At 45.6% G+C, this 18,933-nt stretch overlaps 2 protein-coding genes across 2 annotated transcripts in view; one reads left to right on the forward strand and one right to left on the reverse strand.

Annotated features, from left to right (window-relative positions):
• The window catches only part of LOC306774178 (uncharacterized protein), a gene marked incomplete at its 5' end in the record, with an annotated part of 644,048 nt that overhangs the window by 255,142 nt on the left and 369,973 nt on the right, over window positions 1-18,933 (forward strand). The gene's annotated exons all lie outside the window — the stretch shown is intronic.
• Window positions 5,827-15,914, reverse strand: cldn10e (claudin 10e; the record flags this gene model as incomplete). The annotated part of the gene is made up of 5 exons (XM_079263816.1): window positions 5,827-6,241; window positions 10,324-10,437; window positions 10,514-10,595; window positions 15,442-15,603; window positions 15,683-15,914. The coding sequence occupies 5 exons, from the start codon at window positions 15,912-15,914 to the stop codon at window positions 5,827-5,829; spliced, it is 1,005 nt and encodes a 334-aa protein (XP_079119942.1).

Consider the following 18,933-nt stretch of genomic DNA (forward strand, 5'->3'; position numbering starts at 1 on the left):
TGTTTCCAGTTAGTCCGGTCATGTTACTGGTGTGTTTCCAGTTAAATCAGTCATGTTACTGGTCTGTTCCCAGTTAAACCGGTCATGTTACTGGTGTAATCCCAGTTAAACCGGTCATGTTACTGGTGTGTTCCCAGTTAAACCGGTCATTTTACTGGTTTGTTTCCACTTAGTCCGGTCATGTTACTGGTGTGTTTCCAGTTAAACCAGTCATGTTCCTGGTGTGTTTCCAGTTAAACCAGTCATTTTACTGGTGTGTTTCCAGTTAAACCGGTCATGTTACTGGTGTAATCCCAGTTAAACTGGTCATGTTACTGGTTTGTTTCCACTTAGTCCGGTCATGTTACCCACCTTTTCCCAGTTAAACCGGTCATGTTACTGGTTTGTTTCCAGTTAAACCCGTCATGTTACTGGTCTGTTCCCAGTTAAACCGGTCATGTTACTGGTGTAATCCCAGTTAAACCGGTCATGTTACTGGTGTAATCCCAGTTAAACCGGTCATGTTACTGGTGTGTTCCCAGTTAAACTGGTCATGTTACTGGTTTGTTTCCACTTAGTCCGGTCATGTTACTGGTGTGGTCCCAGTTAAACCCGTCATGTTACTGGTGTGTTTCCAGTTAAACCAGTCATGTTCCTGGTGTGTTTCCAGTTAAACCAGTCATGTTACTGGTGTGTTTCCAGTTAAACTGGTCATGTTACTAGTGTGTTTCCAGTTAAATCAGTAATGTTACTGGTCTGTTCCCAGTTAAACCGGTCATGTTACTGGTGTAATCCCAGTTAAACCGGTCATGTTACTGGTTTGTTTCCAGTTAGTCCGGTCATGTTACTGGTCTGTTCCCAGTTAAACCGGTCATGTTATTGGTGTGGTCCCAGTTAAACCAGTCATGTTACTGGTGTAATCCCAGTTAAACCGGTCTTGTTACTGGTGTGCTTCCAGTTAAACCAGTCATGTTACTGGTGTAATCCCAGTTAAAGTGTTCATGTTACTTGTTTGTTTCCAGTTAGTCCGGTCATGTTACTGGTGTAATCCCAGTTAAACCGGTCATGTTACTGGTGTAATCCCAGTTAAAGTGTTCATGTTACTGGTTTGTTTCCAGTTAAACTTGTCATGTTACTGGTGTTTTCCGAGTTAAACCGGTCATGTAACTGGTTTGTTTCCAGTTATTCCGGTCATGTTACTGGTGTCTTTCCAGTTAAATCAGTCATGTTACTGGTGTAATCCCAGTTAAACTTGTCATGTTACTGGTGTTTTCTGAGTTAAAACGGTCATGCAACTGGTTTGTTTCCAGTTTTTCTGGTCATGTTACTGGTGTGGTCCCAGTTAAACCGATCATATTACTGGTGTAATCCCAGTTAAACTGGTCATGTTACTGGTTTGTTTCCAGTTAGTCCGGTCATGTTACCCAACTGTTCCCAGTTAAACAGGTCATATTACTGGTGTAATCCCAGTTAAACCGGTCATGTTACTGGTGTAATCCCAGTTAAAGTGTTCATGTTACTGGTTTGTTTCCAGTTAGTCCGGTCATGTTACCCAACTGTTCCCACTTAAACAGGTCATGTTACTGGTGAGTTCCCAGTTAAACCGGTCATGTTACTGGTGTGTTTCCAGTTAAATCGGTCATGTTACTGGTGTGTTCCCATTTAAACTGGACATGTTACTGGTTTGTTTCCAGTTAAACCAGTCATGTAACTGGTTTGTTTCCAGTTAGTCCGGTCATTTTACTGGTGTGGTCCCAGTTAAACCGGTCATGTTACTGGTGTTATCCCAGTTAAACCGGTCATGTTACTTGTCTGTTCCCAGTTAAACCGATCATGTTACTGGTTTGTTTCCAGTTAAACCAGTCATGTAACTGGTTTGTTTCCAGTTAGTCCGGTCATTTTACTGGTGTGTTTCCAGTTAAACCGGTCATGTTACTGGTGTGTTCCCAGTTAAACCGGTCATGTTGCTGGTGTAATCCCAGTTAAACCGGTCATGTTACTGGTGTGTTCCCAGTTAAACCGGTCATGTTACTGGTGTAATCCCAGTTAAACTGGTCATGTTACTGGTTTGTTTCCAGTTAGTCCGGTCATGTTACCCACCTTTTCCCAGTTAAACCGGTCATGTTACTGGTGTGTTTCCAGTTAGTCCGGTCATGTTACTGGTGTGTTTCCAGTTAAATCAGTCATGTTACTGGTCTGTTCCCAGTTAAACCGGTCATGTTACTGGTGTAATCCCAGTTAAACCGGTCATGTTACTGGTGTGTTCCCAGTTAAACCGGTCATTTTACTGGTTTGTTTCCACTTAGTCCGGTCATGTTACTGGTGTGTTTCCAGTTAAACCAGTCATGTTCCTGGTGTGTTTCCAGTTAAACCAGTCATGTTACTGGTGTGTTTCCAGTTAAACCGGTCATGTTACTGGTGTAATCCCAGTTAAACTGGTCATGTTACTGGTTTGTTTCCACTTAGTCCGGTCATGTTACCCACCTTTTCCCAGTTAAACCGGTCATGTTACTGGTTTGTTTCCAGTTAAACCCGTCATGTTACTGGTCTGTTCCCAGTTAAACCGGTCATGTTACTGGTGTAATCCCAGTTAAACCGGTCATGTTACTGGTTTGTTTCCACTTAGTCCGGTCATGTTACTGGTGTGGTCCCAGTTAAACCCGTCATGTTACTGGTGTGTTTCCAGTTAAACCCGTCATGTTCCTGGTGTGTTTCCAGTTAAACCAGTCATGTTCCTGGTGTGTTTCCAGTTAAACCGGTCATGTTACTGGTGTAATCCCAGTTAAACCGGTCTTGTTACTGGTGTGCTTCCAGTTAAACCGGTCATGTTACTGGTGTAATCCCAGTTAAACCGGTCTTGTTACTGGTGAGTTCCCAGTTAAACTGGTCATGTTACTGGTTTTATCCCAGTTAAACCAGTCATGTTACTGGTGAGTTTCCAGTTAAACCAGTCATGTTACTGGAGTTTTCCCAGTTAAACCGGTCATGTTACTGGTGTAATCCCAGTTAAACTGGTCATGTTACTGGTGAGTTCCCAGTTAAACTGGTCATGTTACTGGTTTTATCCCAGTTAAACCAGTCATGTTACTGGTGAGTTTCCAGTTAAACCAGTCATGTTACTGGAGTTTTCCCAGTTAAACCGGTCATGTTACTGGTGTAATCCCAGTTAAACTGGTCATGTTACTGGTGAGTTCCCAGTTAAACTGGTCATGTTACTGGTGAGTTTCCAGTTAAACCAGTCATGTTACTGGAGTTTTCCCAGTTAGACCGGTCATGTTACTGGTGTAATCCCAGTTAAATCGGTCATGTTGTTGGTATGTTCCCAGTTAAACCAGTCATGTTACTGGTGTTATCCCAGTTAAACCAGTCATGTTACTGGTGTGTTCCCAGTTAAACCAGTCATCTTACTGGTTTGTTCCCAGTTAAACCAGTCATGTTACTGGTGTGTTCCCAGTGTAACCGGTCATTTTACTGGTGTTATCCCAGTTAAACCGGTCATGTTACTGGTGTTATCCCAGTTAAACCAGTCATGTTACTGGTCTGTTCCCAGTTAAACCGGTCATGTTACTGGTGTGTTTCCAGTTAAACCGGTCATGTTACTGGTGTGTTCCCAGTTAAACCGGTCATGTTACTGGTGTGTTTCCAGTTAAATCAGTCATGTTACTGGTCTGTTCCCAGTTAAACCGGTCATGTTACTGGTGTAATCCCAGTTAAACCGGTCATGTTACTGGTGTAATCCAAGTTAAATTGGTCATGTTACTGGTTTGTTTCCACTTAGTCCGGTCATGTTACTGGTATGTTTCCAGTTAAACCAGTCATGTTACTGGTCTGTTCCCAGTTAAACCGGTCATGTTACTGGTGTAATCCCAGTTAGTCCGGTCATGTTACTGGTTTGTTTCCAGTTAGTCCGGTCATGTTACTGGTCTGTTCCCAGTTTAACCGGTCATGTTACTGGTGTGGTCCCAGTTAAACCAGTCATGTTACTGGTGTAATCCCAGTTAAAGTGGTCATGTTACTGGTTTGTTTCCAGTTAGTCCGGTCATGTTACTGGTGTGTTTCCAGTTAAACCCGTCGTGTTGCTGGTGTAATCCCAGTTAAACCGGTCATGTTACTGGTTTGTTTCCAGTTAGTCCGGTCATGTTACTGGTCTGTTCCCAGTTAAACCGGTCATGTTACTGGTGTAATCCCAGTTAAACCAGTCATGTTACTGGTGTAATCCCAGTTAAATCGGTCATGTTACTGGTGTGCTTCCAGTTAAACCGGTCATGTTACTGGTGTAATCCCAGTTAAACTGGTCATGTTACTGGTGAATTCCCAGTTAAACCGGTCATGTTACTGGTTTTATCCCAGTTAAACCAGTCATGTTACTGGTGAGTTCCCAGTTAAACCGGTGATGTTACTGGTGTGTTTCCAGTTAAATTGGTCATGTTACTGGTGTGTTCCCATTTAAACAGGTCATGTTACTGGTGTAATCCCAGTTAAACCGGTCATGTTACTGGTGTGCTTCCAGTTAAACCGGTCATGTTACTGGTGTAATCCCAGTTAAACTTGTCATGTTACTGGTTTGTTTCCAGTTAAACCGGTCATGTATCATGTTTGTTTCCAGTTAGTCCGGTCATGTTACTGGTGTGGTCCCAGTTAAACCGGTCATGTTACTGGTGTTATCCCAGTTAAACCAGTCATGTTACTGGTGTGTTTCCAGTTCAACCAGTCATGTTACTGGTGTGTTTCCAGTTTAACTGGTCATGTTACTGGTGTTTTCCCAGTTTAACGGGTCATGTTACTGGTGTGTTCGCAATTAAACCGGTCATGTTACTGGTGTAATCCCAGTTAAACCAGTCATGTTACTGGAATTTTCCCAGTTAAACCAGTCATGTTACTGGTGTGCTCCCAGTTAAACCAGTCATGTTACTGGTGTGTTCCCAGTGTAACCGGTCATTTTACTGGTGTTATCCCAGTTTAACCGGTCATGTTATTGGTGTAATCCCAGTTAAACCAGTCATGTTACTGGAATTTTCCCAGTTAAACCAGTCATGTTACTGGTTTGTTTCCAGTCAAACTTGTCATGTTACTGGTGTAATCCCAGTAAAACCACACATGTTACTGGTGTAATCCCAGTTAAACCGGTCATGTTACTGGTGTGCTTCCAGTTAAACCGGTCATGTTACTGGTGTAATCCCAGTTAAAATTGTCATGTTACTGGTTTGTTTCCAGTTAGTCCGGTCATGTTACCCAACTGTTCCCAGTTAAACAGGTCATGTTACTGGTGTGTTCCCAGTTAAACCGGTCATGTTACTGGTGTAATCCCAGTTAAACTGGTCATGTTACTGGTGAGTTCCCAGTTAAACCGGTCATGTTACTGGTTTTATCCCAGTTAAACTGGTCATGTTACTGGTTTGTTTCCAGTTTATCTGGTCATGTTACCCACCTTTTCCCAGTTAAACCAGTGCACAGGACATTATTGATAATCTTGACTGTATTTATATTTTATTGAAAATTCCAGTTAAAACGTTGTGTAATAAAACAGCAATAATTACCAATTCCTGTGAAAGCTTGTTTCCTCCCAATTTCCTCCCAGTGTCCTCCCAGTTTCTCCCAGTGTCCTCCCAGTTTCCTCCCAGTTTCCTCTCAGTGTCCTCCCAGTTTCCTCCCAGTGTCCTCCCAGTTTCCTCCCAGTGTCCTCTCAGTGTCCTCCCAGTTTCCTCCCAGTGTCCTCCCAGTTTCCTCCCAGTTTCCTCTGTTTCCTCCCAGTGTCCTCCCAGTGTCCTCCCAGTAGAAGACCACATGGTGATGTGGGGAAACTGGGACATGTGGTGGAAGAAGTTTTATGATCATCCCTTAACGGGTTCAGATGTAGGAGGTTTTAGTTTGACTCCTCCAGCTTGGCGACGGCGAGGACGCCGTCCGGCTGGCGCTTGGCGACGGCGAGGACGCCGTCCGGCTGGCGCTTGGCGTGCTCCTCCACAGGGCATACTCTCTGGACTGGGAAGACATGAGGGACTGCAACTCAGATCCTGATCCAGATCTGGAGGATCCTGCAGACCGGGTCGACGGGACCGTCCGGCTTGTTGCGGTGGACCTCCCTGACCTGGACGTGCGCTCGGATCGGGAGGCGATGGAGGAGACGTCTGAGCGTTGGGATGTGGAGGACAGCTCGGAGATGGAGGACAGTTTGGTTTTGGAGGTGATGTCTGACGCCGTGGAGAGCGCTGTGATGGATTTGTTGTGTTCTGGGTCTGGTTGTGCTGGGAGGGTCACCACCCTAACGAGAGACAGAGGCTTGTCGTCATTATCCTTACAACGTTCTCTTTCTTCACATCATCATTAAACTGGTTAAAACAAAGTCATCAGCTCAAGAAAACATGAATTATTCACTTATCTCTAGAAAAACACATTCATTTAGCAGTAAGCTTTTTTATTAACCCTGATTTATTCAGAAATGCTGACATTTAAAGTAAACAGGACATTTTTATACAAAACAGATAACATGCCGATAATAGTGTTCTTTCCTGCTTTTCATTCACTAACATTTCAATTCATTAGCCTAAAATAGTGACAAAAATGCTCCAAATTTCTAAAGAAAATAATGTTCTCCTGGAAAAACGGCATTTATTCCATCATCCAAAGGAAATAGTTCATTCCAGAAGGTCACTTATGTCTACATTAAGTGTAAACAATTCAAGCAACAGCTGATGTACAAACCATCAGCTGTTTCCCAATAACAAATTAAACAAGACATGTTTAAACAGTTCAACACTGTGGTGATTCCTGTTCCCTGGTGGGCGTGGTCAGCTGACAACTGGAGGCACACCTGATCCACATTCCAACAATCAACATCAACCTATTTAAGACCAGCTCTGCCTGCTATCCAGCGCCAGATTGTTGATTGCCCTGCGGTAAACAGCTCCCGGCCTCTGCGTACGTTGCTTGTGCAAACCTTGGATTTGTAACCTGTCCTGTCTTCCTCCTGCCAGTGAAAGCCTGCCCGCCCGTTCGCTTGCTCCCCTGCTTGCCTGCCTGCCTCCTGCTGCTCGCCATTCTGCCAGTCTCTGAAGTTCTGCTGGAAGAATTCACAGGGATCTGTGGAACCAATAAACCTCTCTCTGTACTCTGACAGTGTCCACTCTTTGGATCCAACTAGCCCCACTTTTACAACAAACACAACTAACATCAGAAGTGGTTTCTCCACATTCCACAGAAAACGCCGCATTTCAAGAACTCTGCCGTCTCACAAAGATGCAACGCCGTCATGACGAGCAGTTCTAGTGCTCAGAGCCCCATCTGCTTTAAACATGCTGCAAAGCCTGTTCCAGCTTCTGATCCACTTTCTGTTCCAGCTTCTGTTCCAGATTCTGATCCAGCTTCTGTTCCAGATTCTGATCCACTTTCTGTTCCAGATTCTGATCCAGATTCTGATCCAGCTTCTGTTCCAGATTCTGATCCACTTTCTGTTCCAGCTTCTGTTCCAGATTCTGATCCAGCTTCTGTTCCAGATTCTGATCCAGCTTCTGTTCCAGATTCTGATCCAGCTTCTGTTCCAGATTCTGATCCAGCTTCTGTTCCAGATTCTGATCCACTTTCTGTTCCAGATTCTGATCCACTTTCTGTTCCAGCTGCTGTTCTAGATCAAGATTCTTTTCCAGATTATGTTTTAGCTTCTGATCCACTTTCTGATCCAATTTTGGATCCACTTTCTGTTCCAGCTGCTGTTCTAGCTTCTGATCCTGATTCTGTTCCAGATTATGTTTTAGCTTCTTATCCAGCTTCTGATTCACTTTCTGTTCCAGCTTCTGATCCCCTTTCTGTTCCAGCTTCTGTTCCAGATTCTGATCCACTTTCTGTTCCAGATTCTGATCCAGATTCTGATCCACTTTCTGTTCCAGTTTCTGTTCCAGATTCTGATCCACTTTCTGTTCCAGCTTCTGTTCCAGATTCTGATCCAGCTTCTGTTCCAGATTCTGATCCACTTTCTGTTCCAGCTTCTGTTCCAGATTCTGATCCAGCTTCTGTTCCAGATTCTGATCCAGCTTCTGTTCCAGATTCTGATCCACTTTCTGTTCCAGATTCTGATCCACTTTCTGTTCCAGCTGCTGTTCTAGATCAAGATTCTTTTCCAGATTATGTTTTAGCTTCTGATCCACTTTCTGATCCAATTTTGGATCCACTTTCTGTTCCAGCTGCTGTTCTAGCTTCTGTTCCTGATTCTGTTCCAGATTATGTTTTAGCTTCTTATCCAGCTTCTGATCCCCTTTCTGTTCCAGCTTCTGTTCCAGCTTCTGTTCCAGCTTCTGTTCCAGCTTCTGTTCCAGCTTCTGTTCCAGCTTCTGTTCCAGCTTCTGATCCACTTTCTGTTCCAGCTTCTGTTCCAGATTCTGATCCACTTTCTGTTCCAGCTTCTGTTCCAGATTCTGATCCACTTTCTTTTCCAGATTCTGGTCCAATTTCTGTTCCAGCTGCTATTCTAGATCAAGATTCTGTTCCAGATTATGTTTTAGCTTCTGATCCACTTTCTGATCCCCTTTCTGTTCCAGCTGCTGTTCTAGATTCTGATCCTGATTCTGTTCCAGATTATGTTTTAGCTTCTTATCCAGCTTCTGATCCCCTTTCTGTTCCAGCTTCTGATCCCCTTTCTGTTCCAGCTTCTGATCCCCTTTCTGTTCCAGCTTCTGATCCCCTTTCTGTTCCAGCTGCTGTTCTAGCGTCAGATCCAGATTCTGTTCCAGCTTCTGATCCAGCTGCTCTTCTAGCTTCTGATCCATATTCTGATCCAGCTGTTCTATCTTATAATCCAGATTATGTTCCTGCTTCTGATCCAGTTTATTTTCCAGCCTCTGATCCAGCTTTTAATCAAAATTCTGATCCAGTTTCTGATCCAGCTTCTGTTCCATCTTCTGATTCTGATCTAGCTTTTGATCAAGTTTCTGTTCCACCTTCAAACCTATTTTCTGATCTATCTTCTGATCCAGATTCAGATTCTGATCCACTTTCTGTTCCAGATGCTGTTCTAGCTTCTGATCCAGATTCTAATCCAGCTTCTGATCTACTCTATGATCCACTTTCTGTTCCAGCTTCTGATCCCCTTTCTGTTCCAGCTTCTGATCCCCTTTCTGTTCCAGCTTCTGATCCCCTTTCTGTTCCAGCTGCTGTTCTAGCGTCAGATCCAGATTCTGTTCCAGCTTCTGATCCAGCTGCTCTTCTAGCTTCTGATCTATATTCTGATCCAGCTGTTCTATCTTATAATCCAGATTATGTTCCTGCTTCTGATCCAGTTTATTTTCCAGCCTCTGATCCAGCTTTTAATCAAAATTCTGATCCAGTTTCTGATCCAGCTTCTGTTCCATCTTCTGATTCTGATCTAGCTTTTGATCAAGTTTCTGTTCCACCTTCAAACCTATTTTCTGATCTATCTTCTGATCCAGATTCAGATTCTGATCCACTTTCTGTTCCAGATGCTGTTCTAGCTTCTGATCCAGATTCTAATCCAGCTTCTGATCTACTCTATGATCCACTTTCTGTTCCAGCTTCTGTTCCAGCTGTTGTTTTAGCTTGTGATCTAGAATTTGTTCCCCTTTCTGATCCCCTTTTGAAACCAGCTGCTTTTCTAGCTTCTGATCCAGCTTCTAGTCCAGCTTCTGTTCCAGCTTTTAATCAAGTTTCTGATCCACTTTCTGTTCCAGCTTCTGATCTACTGTCTGTTCCAGCTGCTCCTGTAGTTTCTGATCCATATTCTGATCCCCTTTCTGATCCAGCTGCTTCCCTAGCTTCTGATCCACTTTCTGTTTCAGCTTCTGATCCCCTTTCTGTTTCAGCTTCTGATATACTTTCTGTTCCAGCTTGATCCCCTTTCTGTTCCAATTTCTGATCCACTTTCTGTTCCAGCTGCTCTTCTAGCTTCCGATCCAGCTTCTGTTCCAGCTACTGTTCCAGCTTTTAATCAAGATTCTGTTCCAGCTTCTGATCCAGTTTCTGATCCAGCTTCTGGAACAGAAGGTCTCCTGCCGTATCTATAGGGACATCGGTTATGGTGATTATAGACGTAAAACACATAGAAACCCTGTACTTGTATCTGCTGTATCTATAGAGACATCAGTTATCATTATTATAGACATAAAACATGTAGAAACCTGGAAAATGGTGAACAATGTTTGGTCAGAAGTGTTTCTGTCACCTTTGCCTCCATCTTAGCATTCAGGCTGATTCATCGTGACTTTCTTCTCAGTTAATCAGACTCGGAAATCAAACTTTAACACGGTGTTTGAACAGAAAGCCTGAGTATTAACTTTGCCGTCACGCTGCAGGGCAACACAGCGTGATCATTATTTATCCACCCCCACGTTCACTCACATGGCTTCTCCTCCACAAAGCGGTCTGCACACTGACCACAGGTGGAAGAAACCCCCGGCCACGTGAAAGGCCGAGCCCACCCAGCCGAGGAACACCGGCGTGCCAAGGTCAAACCTGTTAACAGTAAACAGAAATGATTTTTCCAGAAGGATCTCAGCTGTGCTGCTTCAGACAACGCCCACTAGCTCACCTGAGGGTTATGAAGTCAGGGCTGAAGAAGTCGACCGACACATACTGGGCATAAACAGCATAACCAGACGTGGACAGTCCTCCTGAGGACAAGCCAAGAAGAAGCTCTAGTTAGGTATGTGAACTACATGAGGTGCCGTGTCGTGGAAAAACATCTGTAACTTTCATTTATAAGCCAGAAAAAGATATTTTATTACAAATTTGACTACTTTTATCCTCCACTTGTCCTATTTCCTTCTATCTCTAAGGGACACAATGTGCACGCCGAGAGCTGGCAGCTAATGGCGCTAATGCTGCTGCAGGAGTTCTTTCAGGCCTGCCGCGTTGTTATCTCAGTGATCCGAAGGGAAAGGCCCCAAAACTTGCTCTGAAAAATTCCAACAAAATGTGGCGACTTGGAATCATCCAACCAAACTGGAGACAAACTTTATGAACTCTGGATTTGGAAGTCATGAGATGATATAGATGCGTTTAAATGTTGGATGAAAGGAGGAAAATCCCTCGACAGATCAGGGAGAAGGTACAAACGGGGTACAGGTGGGTTAGCATTCAGCTCAGACCCCGTCTGGGAACGCTGTTATCTCAGCTTGTCTACAGGACCCCCACAGTTTACGTTATCCTGGGGGTGTCCTCTGCAGTTTCCTCCCATTCCAGACACACTTTGAAGCAGGAGGTGAGAAACTACAGAAGTGGGAGATTTTTCCATCACCTCCATTGTCACCACGTTTACCGCTGTGTGTCGAGTTGACATCAGGATCCCAGCTGTTCAGCATGTTGGCAGATGTATCATGATTTGCTCTTCAGATGACTTCCTTGACCTGAAGAACATTTTGCTCATAGGCTGAACAGAAGCTGTAGGAAAGTCTGTTTTGCTGTTCGGTTTTCTCTCTGTGACGAGTTTATTCCTTCAGAAACTAAATGACTCCTTTTTGTTCCAGTTTTGGGAAGCAGGCACCAGGTGGTGAGCTGGATTCCTCTGACACATGAACCTCTCATCACAACAGATTAAACAAAAAATAAGATTTTTAAGAGATCTGAGACAATTTACATTATTTATATTTTTGAAGGCATCTAATAAATAAAAAAAAAAAGCATTTGTCATGCAAACAGCAACACATGATTTACAGAAAACCCCCGCCCACTTTATATAACCCCGCCCACTATATGACCACACTCACTCAATATGACCCCGCATACACAATTTGACCCCGCCCACTCAGAATGACCCCCAGCTCCACAGGGCAGGCCCAGGACAGAGTGCGGGCCCCAGGGCCCCAAGAGCCCAAAGTCAACTGCCGACACCCACAGGTGGAGGGCTCAGCCCACGCCAAGGGAGAGCTAGGACCCCCAGACCGCCACTAAGCAGCAACCATGCTGTACCTCAGCACATCTGTAGTCGTCGTAGGCTTTAAAGGAACCACTGCAGGAACCACGGCAGGCAGCACCGCACGAACCACTGCAGGCAGCACCGCACGAACCACTGCAGGCAGCACCGCACGAACCACTGCAGGCAGCACCGCACGAACCACTGCAGGTACCACTGCAGGCAGCACCGCAGGCACCACCACAGGAACTACTGCAGGAACCACTGTAGGCACCACCACAGGAACTACTGCAGGAACCACTGCAGGTACCGCCGCAGGAACCACTGCAGGAACCACCGCACGAACCACTGCAGGCAGCACCGCACGAACCACTGCAGGAACCACTGCAGGCACCACCGCAGGCACCACCACAGGAACTACTGCAGGAACCACTGCAGGCACCACCACAGGAACCACTGCAAGACCCACCGCAGGCACCACCACAGGAACTACTGCAGGAACCACTGCAGGCACCACCACAGGAACTACTGCAGGAACCACTGCAGGCAGCACCGCACGAACCACTGCAGGCACCACTGCAGGCAGCACCGCACGAACCACTGCAGGCAGCACCGCACGAACCACTGCAGGCACCACTGCAGGCAGCACCGCACGAACCACTGCAGGCACCACTGCAGGCAGCACCGCACGAACCACTGCAGGCAGCACCGCACGAACCACTGCAGGCACCACCGCACGAACCACTGCAGGCAGCACCGCACAAACCACTGCAGGCACCACTGCAGGCAGCACCGCAGGCACCACCACAGGAACTACTGCAGGAACCACTGTAGGCACCACCACAGGAACTACTACAGGAACCACTGTAGGCACCACCACAGGAACTACTACAGGAACCACTGCAGGTACCGCCGCAGGAACTACTACAGGAACCACCGCACGAACCACTGCAGGAACCACTGCAGGCACCACCGCAGGCACCACCGCAAGACCCACCGCAGGCACCACCACAGGAACTACTGCAGGAACTACTGCAGGAACCACTGCAGGCACCACCACAGGAACTACTGCACGAACCACTGCAGGCAGCACCGCACGAACCACTGCAGGTACCGCCGCAGGAACCACTGCAGGAACCACCGCAGGCAGCACCGCACGAACCACTGCAGGTACCACCGCAGGAACCACTGCAGGAACCACTGCAGGCAGCACCGCACGAACCACTGCAGGCAGCGCCGCACGAACCACTGCAGGTACCGCCGCAGGAACCACTGCAGGTACCGCCGCAGGAACCACCGCAGGCACCACCACAGGAACTACTGCAGGAACCACTGCAGGCAGCACCACAGGAACTACTGCAGGAACCACTGCAGGCACCACCACAGGAACTACTGCAGGAACCACTGCAGGCACCACCACAGGAACTACTGCAGGAACCACTGCAGGCACCACCGCAGGAACCACTGCAGGCACCACCACAGGAACTACTGCAGGAACCACTGCAGGCACCACCACAGGAACTACTGCAGGAACCACTGCAGGCACCACCGCAGGAACCACTGCAGGCACCACCACAGGAACTACTGCAGGAACCACCACAGGTAGCACCGCAGGAACCACGGCAGGAACCACGGCAGGAACCACCGCAGGCACCACTGCAGGAACCACTCCCAGAGTCCCCACCTCAGCCATAGGGCTGCAGTGCAGGACTCCCTCTCTCCCTACAGACAGGGCGGTGACTGCTACAGTCTCCTGAAGAGCTATTGGGCAGAGTCCCTGGTGTGGTGTGTCCCCATGAGGAAAACACCAAAGACATCTTTGTATTTTATGTCTGTGGAAAACTGATTTGGCCGCGGCACCTTAAAATGCCTCCCTGAGTGCACACCCAACACTGTGAAAGCACTCCTAGTACGCACCCTGAAGGTGCCCCAACACACACGGCCAAACCGGTCATAACCTAAAGTCAGGACGGATAAATAAGAAGGCCCATTAAGACCACTAGAAGAAGCTTAAATCAGTGGTGAAACTGATCTAATGTGTTCCCTCTGGTCCTCATCAGAACTCATGCTGCTGAGTTCTGTAGTCGTCGTAGACTTTAAAGGCTCCTTATGGAAAGACCAGAGAACAGGACTGTAAAGTCCGCCCACTAGAGAGAGGTGGGCGGAGTCTGGCAATGTTTGTAGGACCATAAAAATCCTGTTTTGTGATGTGAGGAACAAAATCCAGTCTGCCTAGAGGAACACGCAGAACGTTTCTCGTTTTGTACCTGTGATAAAATTATCTGTCGTCTTCCTGGTCGATAAGAAAGGCTCAGGTTTGTCCTGGTTGAGCTGAAGGAAACTCTCTGCCATCCATGACTTTATATGTAAAATACAGTTTAGAAGTGGCTGGAAGCCATCAGGAGACGCGGTGATGTAAAGCTGCGTATCATCAGCGTAGATGTGAACATCGACGCCGCGTCTCTTGATGACGCAACACGTTCAGATTAAAGAGAACCGGGCCGAAGACCGGTCCTTGGAGGAGCCTGTGTCCCGACCTAGAGAAACCTGTCCATCCATGAGAAACCAGTAAAACCATTGGAAGACCGTACCCGAGAGGCCCAGCAGACTTCTCAGTGTGTGGAATAAAACCTGGTGATGTACAGCACCAGAAGCGGCACTAAGATCCAGTAGAACCAGGACTGAATGTTTCTGGGAGACCAGTTTAAATGGAGGGTTGTTAACAGTCTGTAAGACCATCTCGGTGCTTCGTCCTGAAACCACACTGGTATCTATCAAAGATACCGTTTTTATCCATAAACTCCTTTAAAAGAGTAAAACCAACTTTTTCTACGAGTTTACATGAAAACAGGAAGTTGGATGCAGGTGTGTGTTTATTCTAAACAGTGCAGTTTAAATGGTTCTTCTTCCGAAGGGGCCTCACCACCACCGTCTTACAGGCAGATGGGGAGACGGCCGTCTGAACACACAAGGTCACCACGTTTAACAAAGAAACCATAAGATGATAGCAGTGATGTGGGAACGGGGTCCATGAGGCAGGTTGGTGGGTTAAACTGGGAGGAACTCCACCAAACATCTTCCCATCAACCAGGACAAAACTCTGCAGTGTTTCTTCAGGGGAAAACCATGCTTCACATCCGCTTGAATCAACATGACGTGGAGATAAAAGGCTGGATCTGATGGCGCTGGTCGTACTGCGGAGGTGGTCTGGGAAATCCCCCCATGCCGCGTGTGACATTTGGACGGCCTTCCTCTGCATGAAAGGCTGGAAACATATCAGAATCTTCATAAACAAGCTAATGAAGTGGTTTTGGTGGATTATATAAGCAACTTATTAATGTAATGACACTATTTCTGGACACCTGATTATAAACTTCCAAATACCAGAAAACTGTCACGCCACTAACAGATGAATATGTCTGCATCAAAACACTCAGTATAACAACCCTTATTATAGTCCAAGTTCAACCCAAAATTTCTACACAATAATCTAGTGAACCCCCTGAAATGATCTTTGGACCCCGATAGGGCTGTGACCCGCTGTTTGAGAAGCATACCTTTAAATAAAGACCATCTAGAAAAACAAGAGAAAGAAAATAGGTTACCACTGATGATGTGGCAGAGTCCACCAACGTAGATCTTCTTGTGCTTGGAGCGGACTGTACCACCAATGTGGGTGCACTCCATTCCGAACAGACTGAGAATAAAGCCCAGCATGCCGAGGGAAAGCGCTGACATCAGCAGACCTCGCACTATCTGGACGTAGCCTGGGGTCACACAATGACACAAAGAAAGCTGGATTATTTGCAAGAAAAAGGATCAATGCACCGGTTTATGTCCACATACCCTCAACAGACCAGAGAACTGGGAAGTCTTTACAATTGCTGACGGCAGTTGAGTCTGTAAAGCAGGATCTCCACAAGCTGGACCAGTACCAGGCCACCTTCAGGATGGATGAGCCCCCCTGGCCGCCCACGGAGGAGATTTTCCATCCCTCCATGGCCATAGTGCAGGCTACAAAGATCCAGCCCAGCACCGTCAGCAAGAATCCCCAGATCTGGACCACTCGGATCTTCATCTCTGGACCTCTCTCTGGGTGGGTTCTTGCAGATTTCACAGCCCGAACTTTTAAAGTTCCTGGACGGTTCCGATCTGTTTGCTTTTGATTTGTCTTTGATTTGTCTTCAGTCTGTAGTCCCTCGCTGGACTGGACTGGGACAAAGCTGTGGAGGACGCTTGTCATCCAGGTATTATTTCATATGCAGGTGAGAGACAACAGTCAGTCTTGTTCCCATGAGTCACACCTTGGTGTTGTCAGATCTCAATCTGGACTTAAAGTGCATAGCCAAGCATTCGTGTCAGATTACTGGACATACCGTCATGTACAGGCAGTTTTGATAGAGGAGCAGCTTTTTCTGCCCAACCCGTTTATTATCAGGCAATATGACATCTTTTGCAGTGCAAAAGATGTCCATGAGGGGGCAGAAGATTCGACCAGACAGTGATGCAAGGTGTCTCAGAAACTATGAATAAGATGTGGGCACGAAGGAGTTCATTCTAGGGATGTCTGTTGACAGCTTTTTAGTCATATCCGATACACTCATGTTGTCCAATCTTAATGTGCTATACGGATACTGGCTGATACTATATACACATGTGTAATATACACATGGGAAGTCCACCCCCGTAAAAACAGAAAAGCCAACTAAGATGTCAGTTGTTGACATCGGTTTGCATGTCTTGGTTTCTCCTTGCTTAACCTCGGCCTCACAGCTCATCAAATGTCTGGAGACACTGAAATAATTCCAAATCAAAGACGTGGACAAGTCCACATACAAGCTCATGATGCAGTTTGATGTAATCAAACTGCACTGATATGGAGAGAAATTTGTGTCTTTATTATTCAATCAAAAAAGTTAGATTTGAAATCAAAAAATGAATTTTGAGAGCAAAAAAAAAAAAGTGAGAATAAAAATTTTTGTAGAGATAGAAACTAATTATGTTCCAATTAAAAATATGTATATATATTTGAGAAAGCATATTTATCCAACTTCAATCAAAACTAATGTTTGTAAGTCAGAAACTATAACCATTGTGCATAAAAGTCCTTTTCTCTTTACAGTTAACATTTGATTTCAAGTTATAAAGTTTTGTTTGCAAATCAGTCCTCTTTGCTTGCAAATTCTAAAGTTTTGGTTGCGAATTTAACTGCATTTGATGGGCGGGGCCTGCGTTGGTGAATGAGAGCAGAGTTTTAATTTAGATTAACCAATAATTTAGAAAGTTACATGATATTTACTTTCCCAGTTTTTCCTCCCTTAGCTTCCATACAATACGTACAATACTCCCATTTTATGCTTTCCTGTGAATGAGGTCAAATAGTCCATTTGAACTATTTTAGAACTTTTTTAAAGATAAAAGTTATGATTATTAATTATAAAGCTGAAAACAGGTTGTATTTTTGTTTTTTAGATGTTGTTTGGGACCATTTTTTTAAATTAATGTTTTCTTTTTAAACACTTATCATTTTCACTACAAGCTAACAGCTAGCTGAGTTCTTCTGGTGGAACTCATTGCACAAAGTGACGCTTTACCGCAGCCTAGTGGTGGGAAGTGGAACTGCACCAACCGAAATGTTTCGTGACCTCATTTGATAAGTTACTCAGTTCCGTGACTCTCAAGTGCAAAAGTCAAAGTGTTGTTCGGAGCTGTAGGTGGCGCTGTAAGAGTCACATATGTGTCGGAGTAAGATCTGGTGGCTGTGGAGTCGCTTTGGATAAAAAGGATGCCACTTGACTGTAGAACATGAGAACATGAAGACCAGGATCATAATCTGTAAAGCAAACAGTAAAAAGGCCAAAAACATATTTCATTAGGGTCATTTACACTTTATATTTATGGATATGATGATTGTTAAAGAATGAAAATAATTGTCAGTTCTTATTTAATCCCCTTTTTTTTTTAAATGAAATTGTCCATTGCTTGATACGAAGAGTGAATATTTGTGTCGTACCGACCTTTATGAAATATGTAAGAAGGCTCCCGACTGCCTCATGCTTTAAGCTGGTTATTAGCCATTTTACCTCCCAGTGGCCGTCGCATAGTTCCAACATAGCGTCTTTGTCCTGCTCTCATTAGAAGTAAATCTGAGGTAATAACAGTTCCTGGGAAGGGATGAAAGAGCTCCTCTTTGCTCCTCTTATGACAGAGTTATTGGTATTGAACATGATGAAGAGGGAAGGACCTCCAGATTGTTGGGTCAGAGGAGCTCAGATGGCGTTACACTTGTCGTCTGAGCTGTAAATAAAACCAGTTTAATGATTCCTGATGTCATTAACTCACCATTTCCTCTCAGTAGAAGATAAACATGATGACGAAACTGAGACCTTCTGCCAAACCTCCACGTACTTCTCAGCATTGATGGAGCTTCCCAGATGTGGAAGCTGCCCACGCCATCGGCACTAATGCAACCCCATCCCATCAGAGATGCAGGCTGATAACAAGCTGGATGCTCCCTCTCCTCTTTAGTCTGCAGGACACGCCGTCCATGCTGTCCACAAACTATTCCACATCTTCATCCAGGTTTCCACTCAGAACATTTTAAATCAGCTTTGGTCCAGAGAAGACGGCGTGTTTCTGGATCCTCTTCACATATGATGGAGCTTTAACCTGCATGAACTGGGTTCACACTGGTTTCTGGAAGCTTCCTGGGTCCATGCACTGGTTTCCAGTTGAGGATCATGTCTGGTTTTAGGATCACCACCAGCATCCAGCCTGGTCCCTGGCATGCAGGGGTGTGGACTGCTGGACTCCAGCAGCTTCCTACCATGTCCTCTACTGTTGATTTCCTGCTTGTGTTGTTCTCACTCTCGCTTTGGATCAAAGCGTCTCCTAAATGACTGTAGAATAGAATAGAATGGAATGGATCATTGGCATCTGTTCTGACTTGCATGCTGTTTTGGAGCTGTGACAGAGGACAGAACCTGGACCTGCTGTTCTCTGCCAGCTGGTCCAGGTTCTGGCCTCTGGCCTGAGATGTTTAGTGGAACTCGGCCTGGAGACCATGTTGGGAATAATTCCCAGGTGGAGATGGATGG

Source organism: Telmatherina bonti (genome assembly GCF_933228915.1).
Source record: "Telmatherina bonti genome assembly, chromosome: 24".
Taxonomy (NCBI): Eukaryota; Metazoa; Chordata; class Actinopteri; order Atheriniformes; family Telmatherinidae; genus Telmatherina; species Telmatherina bonti.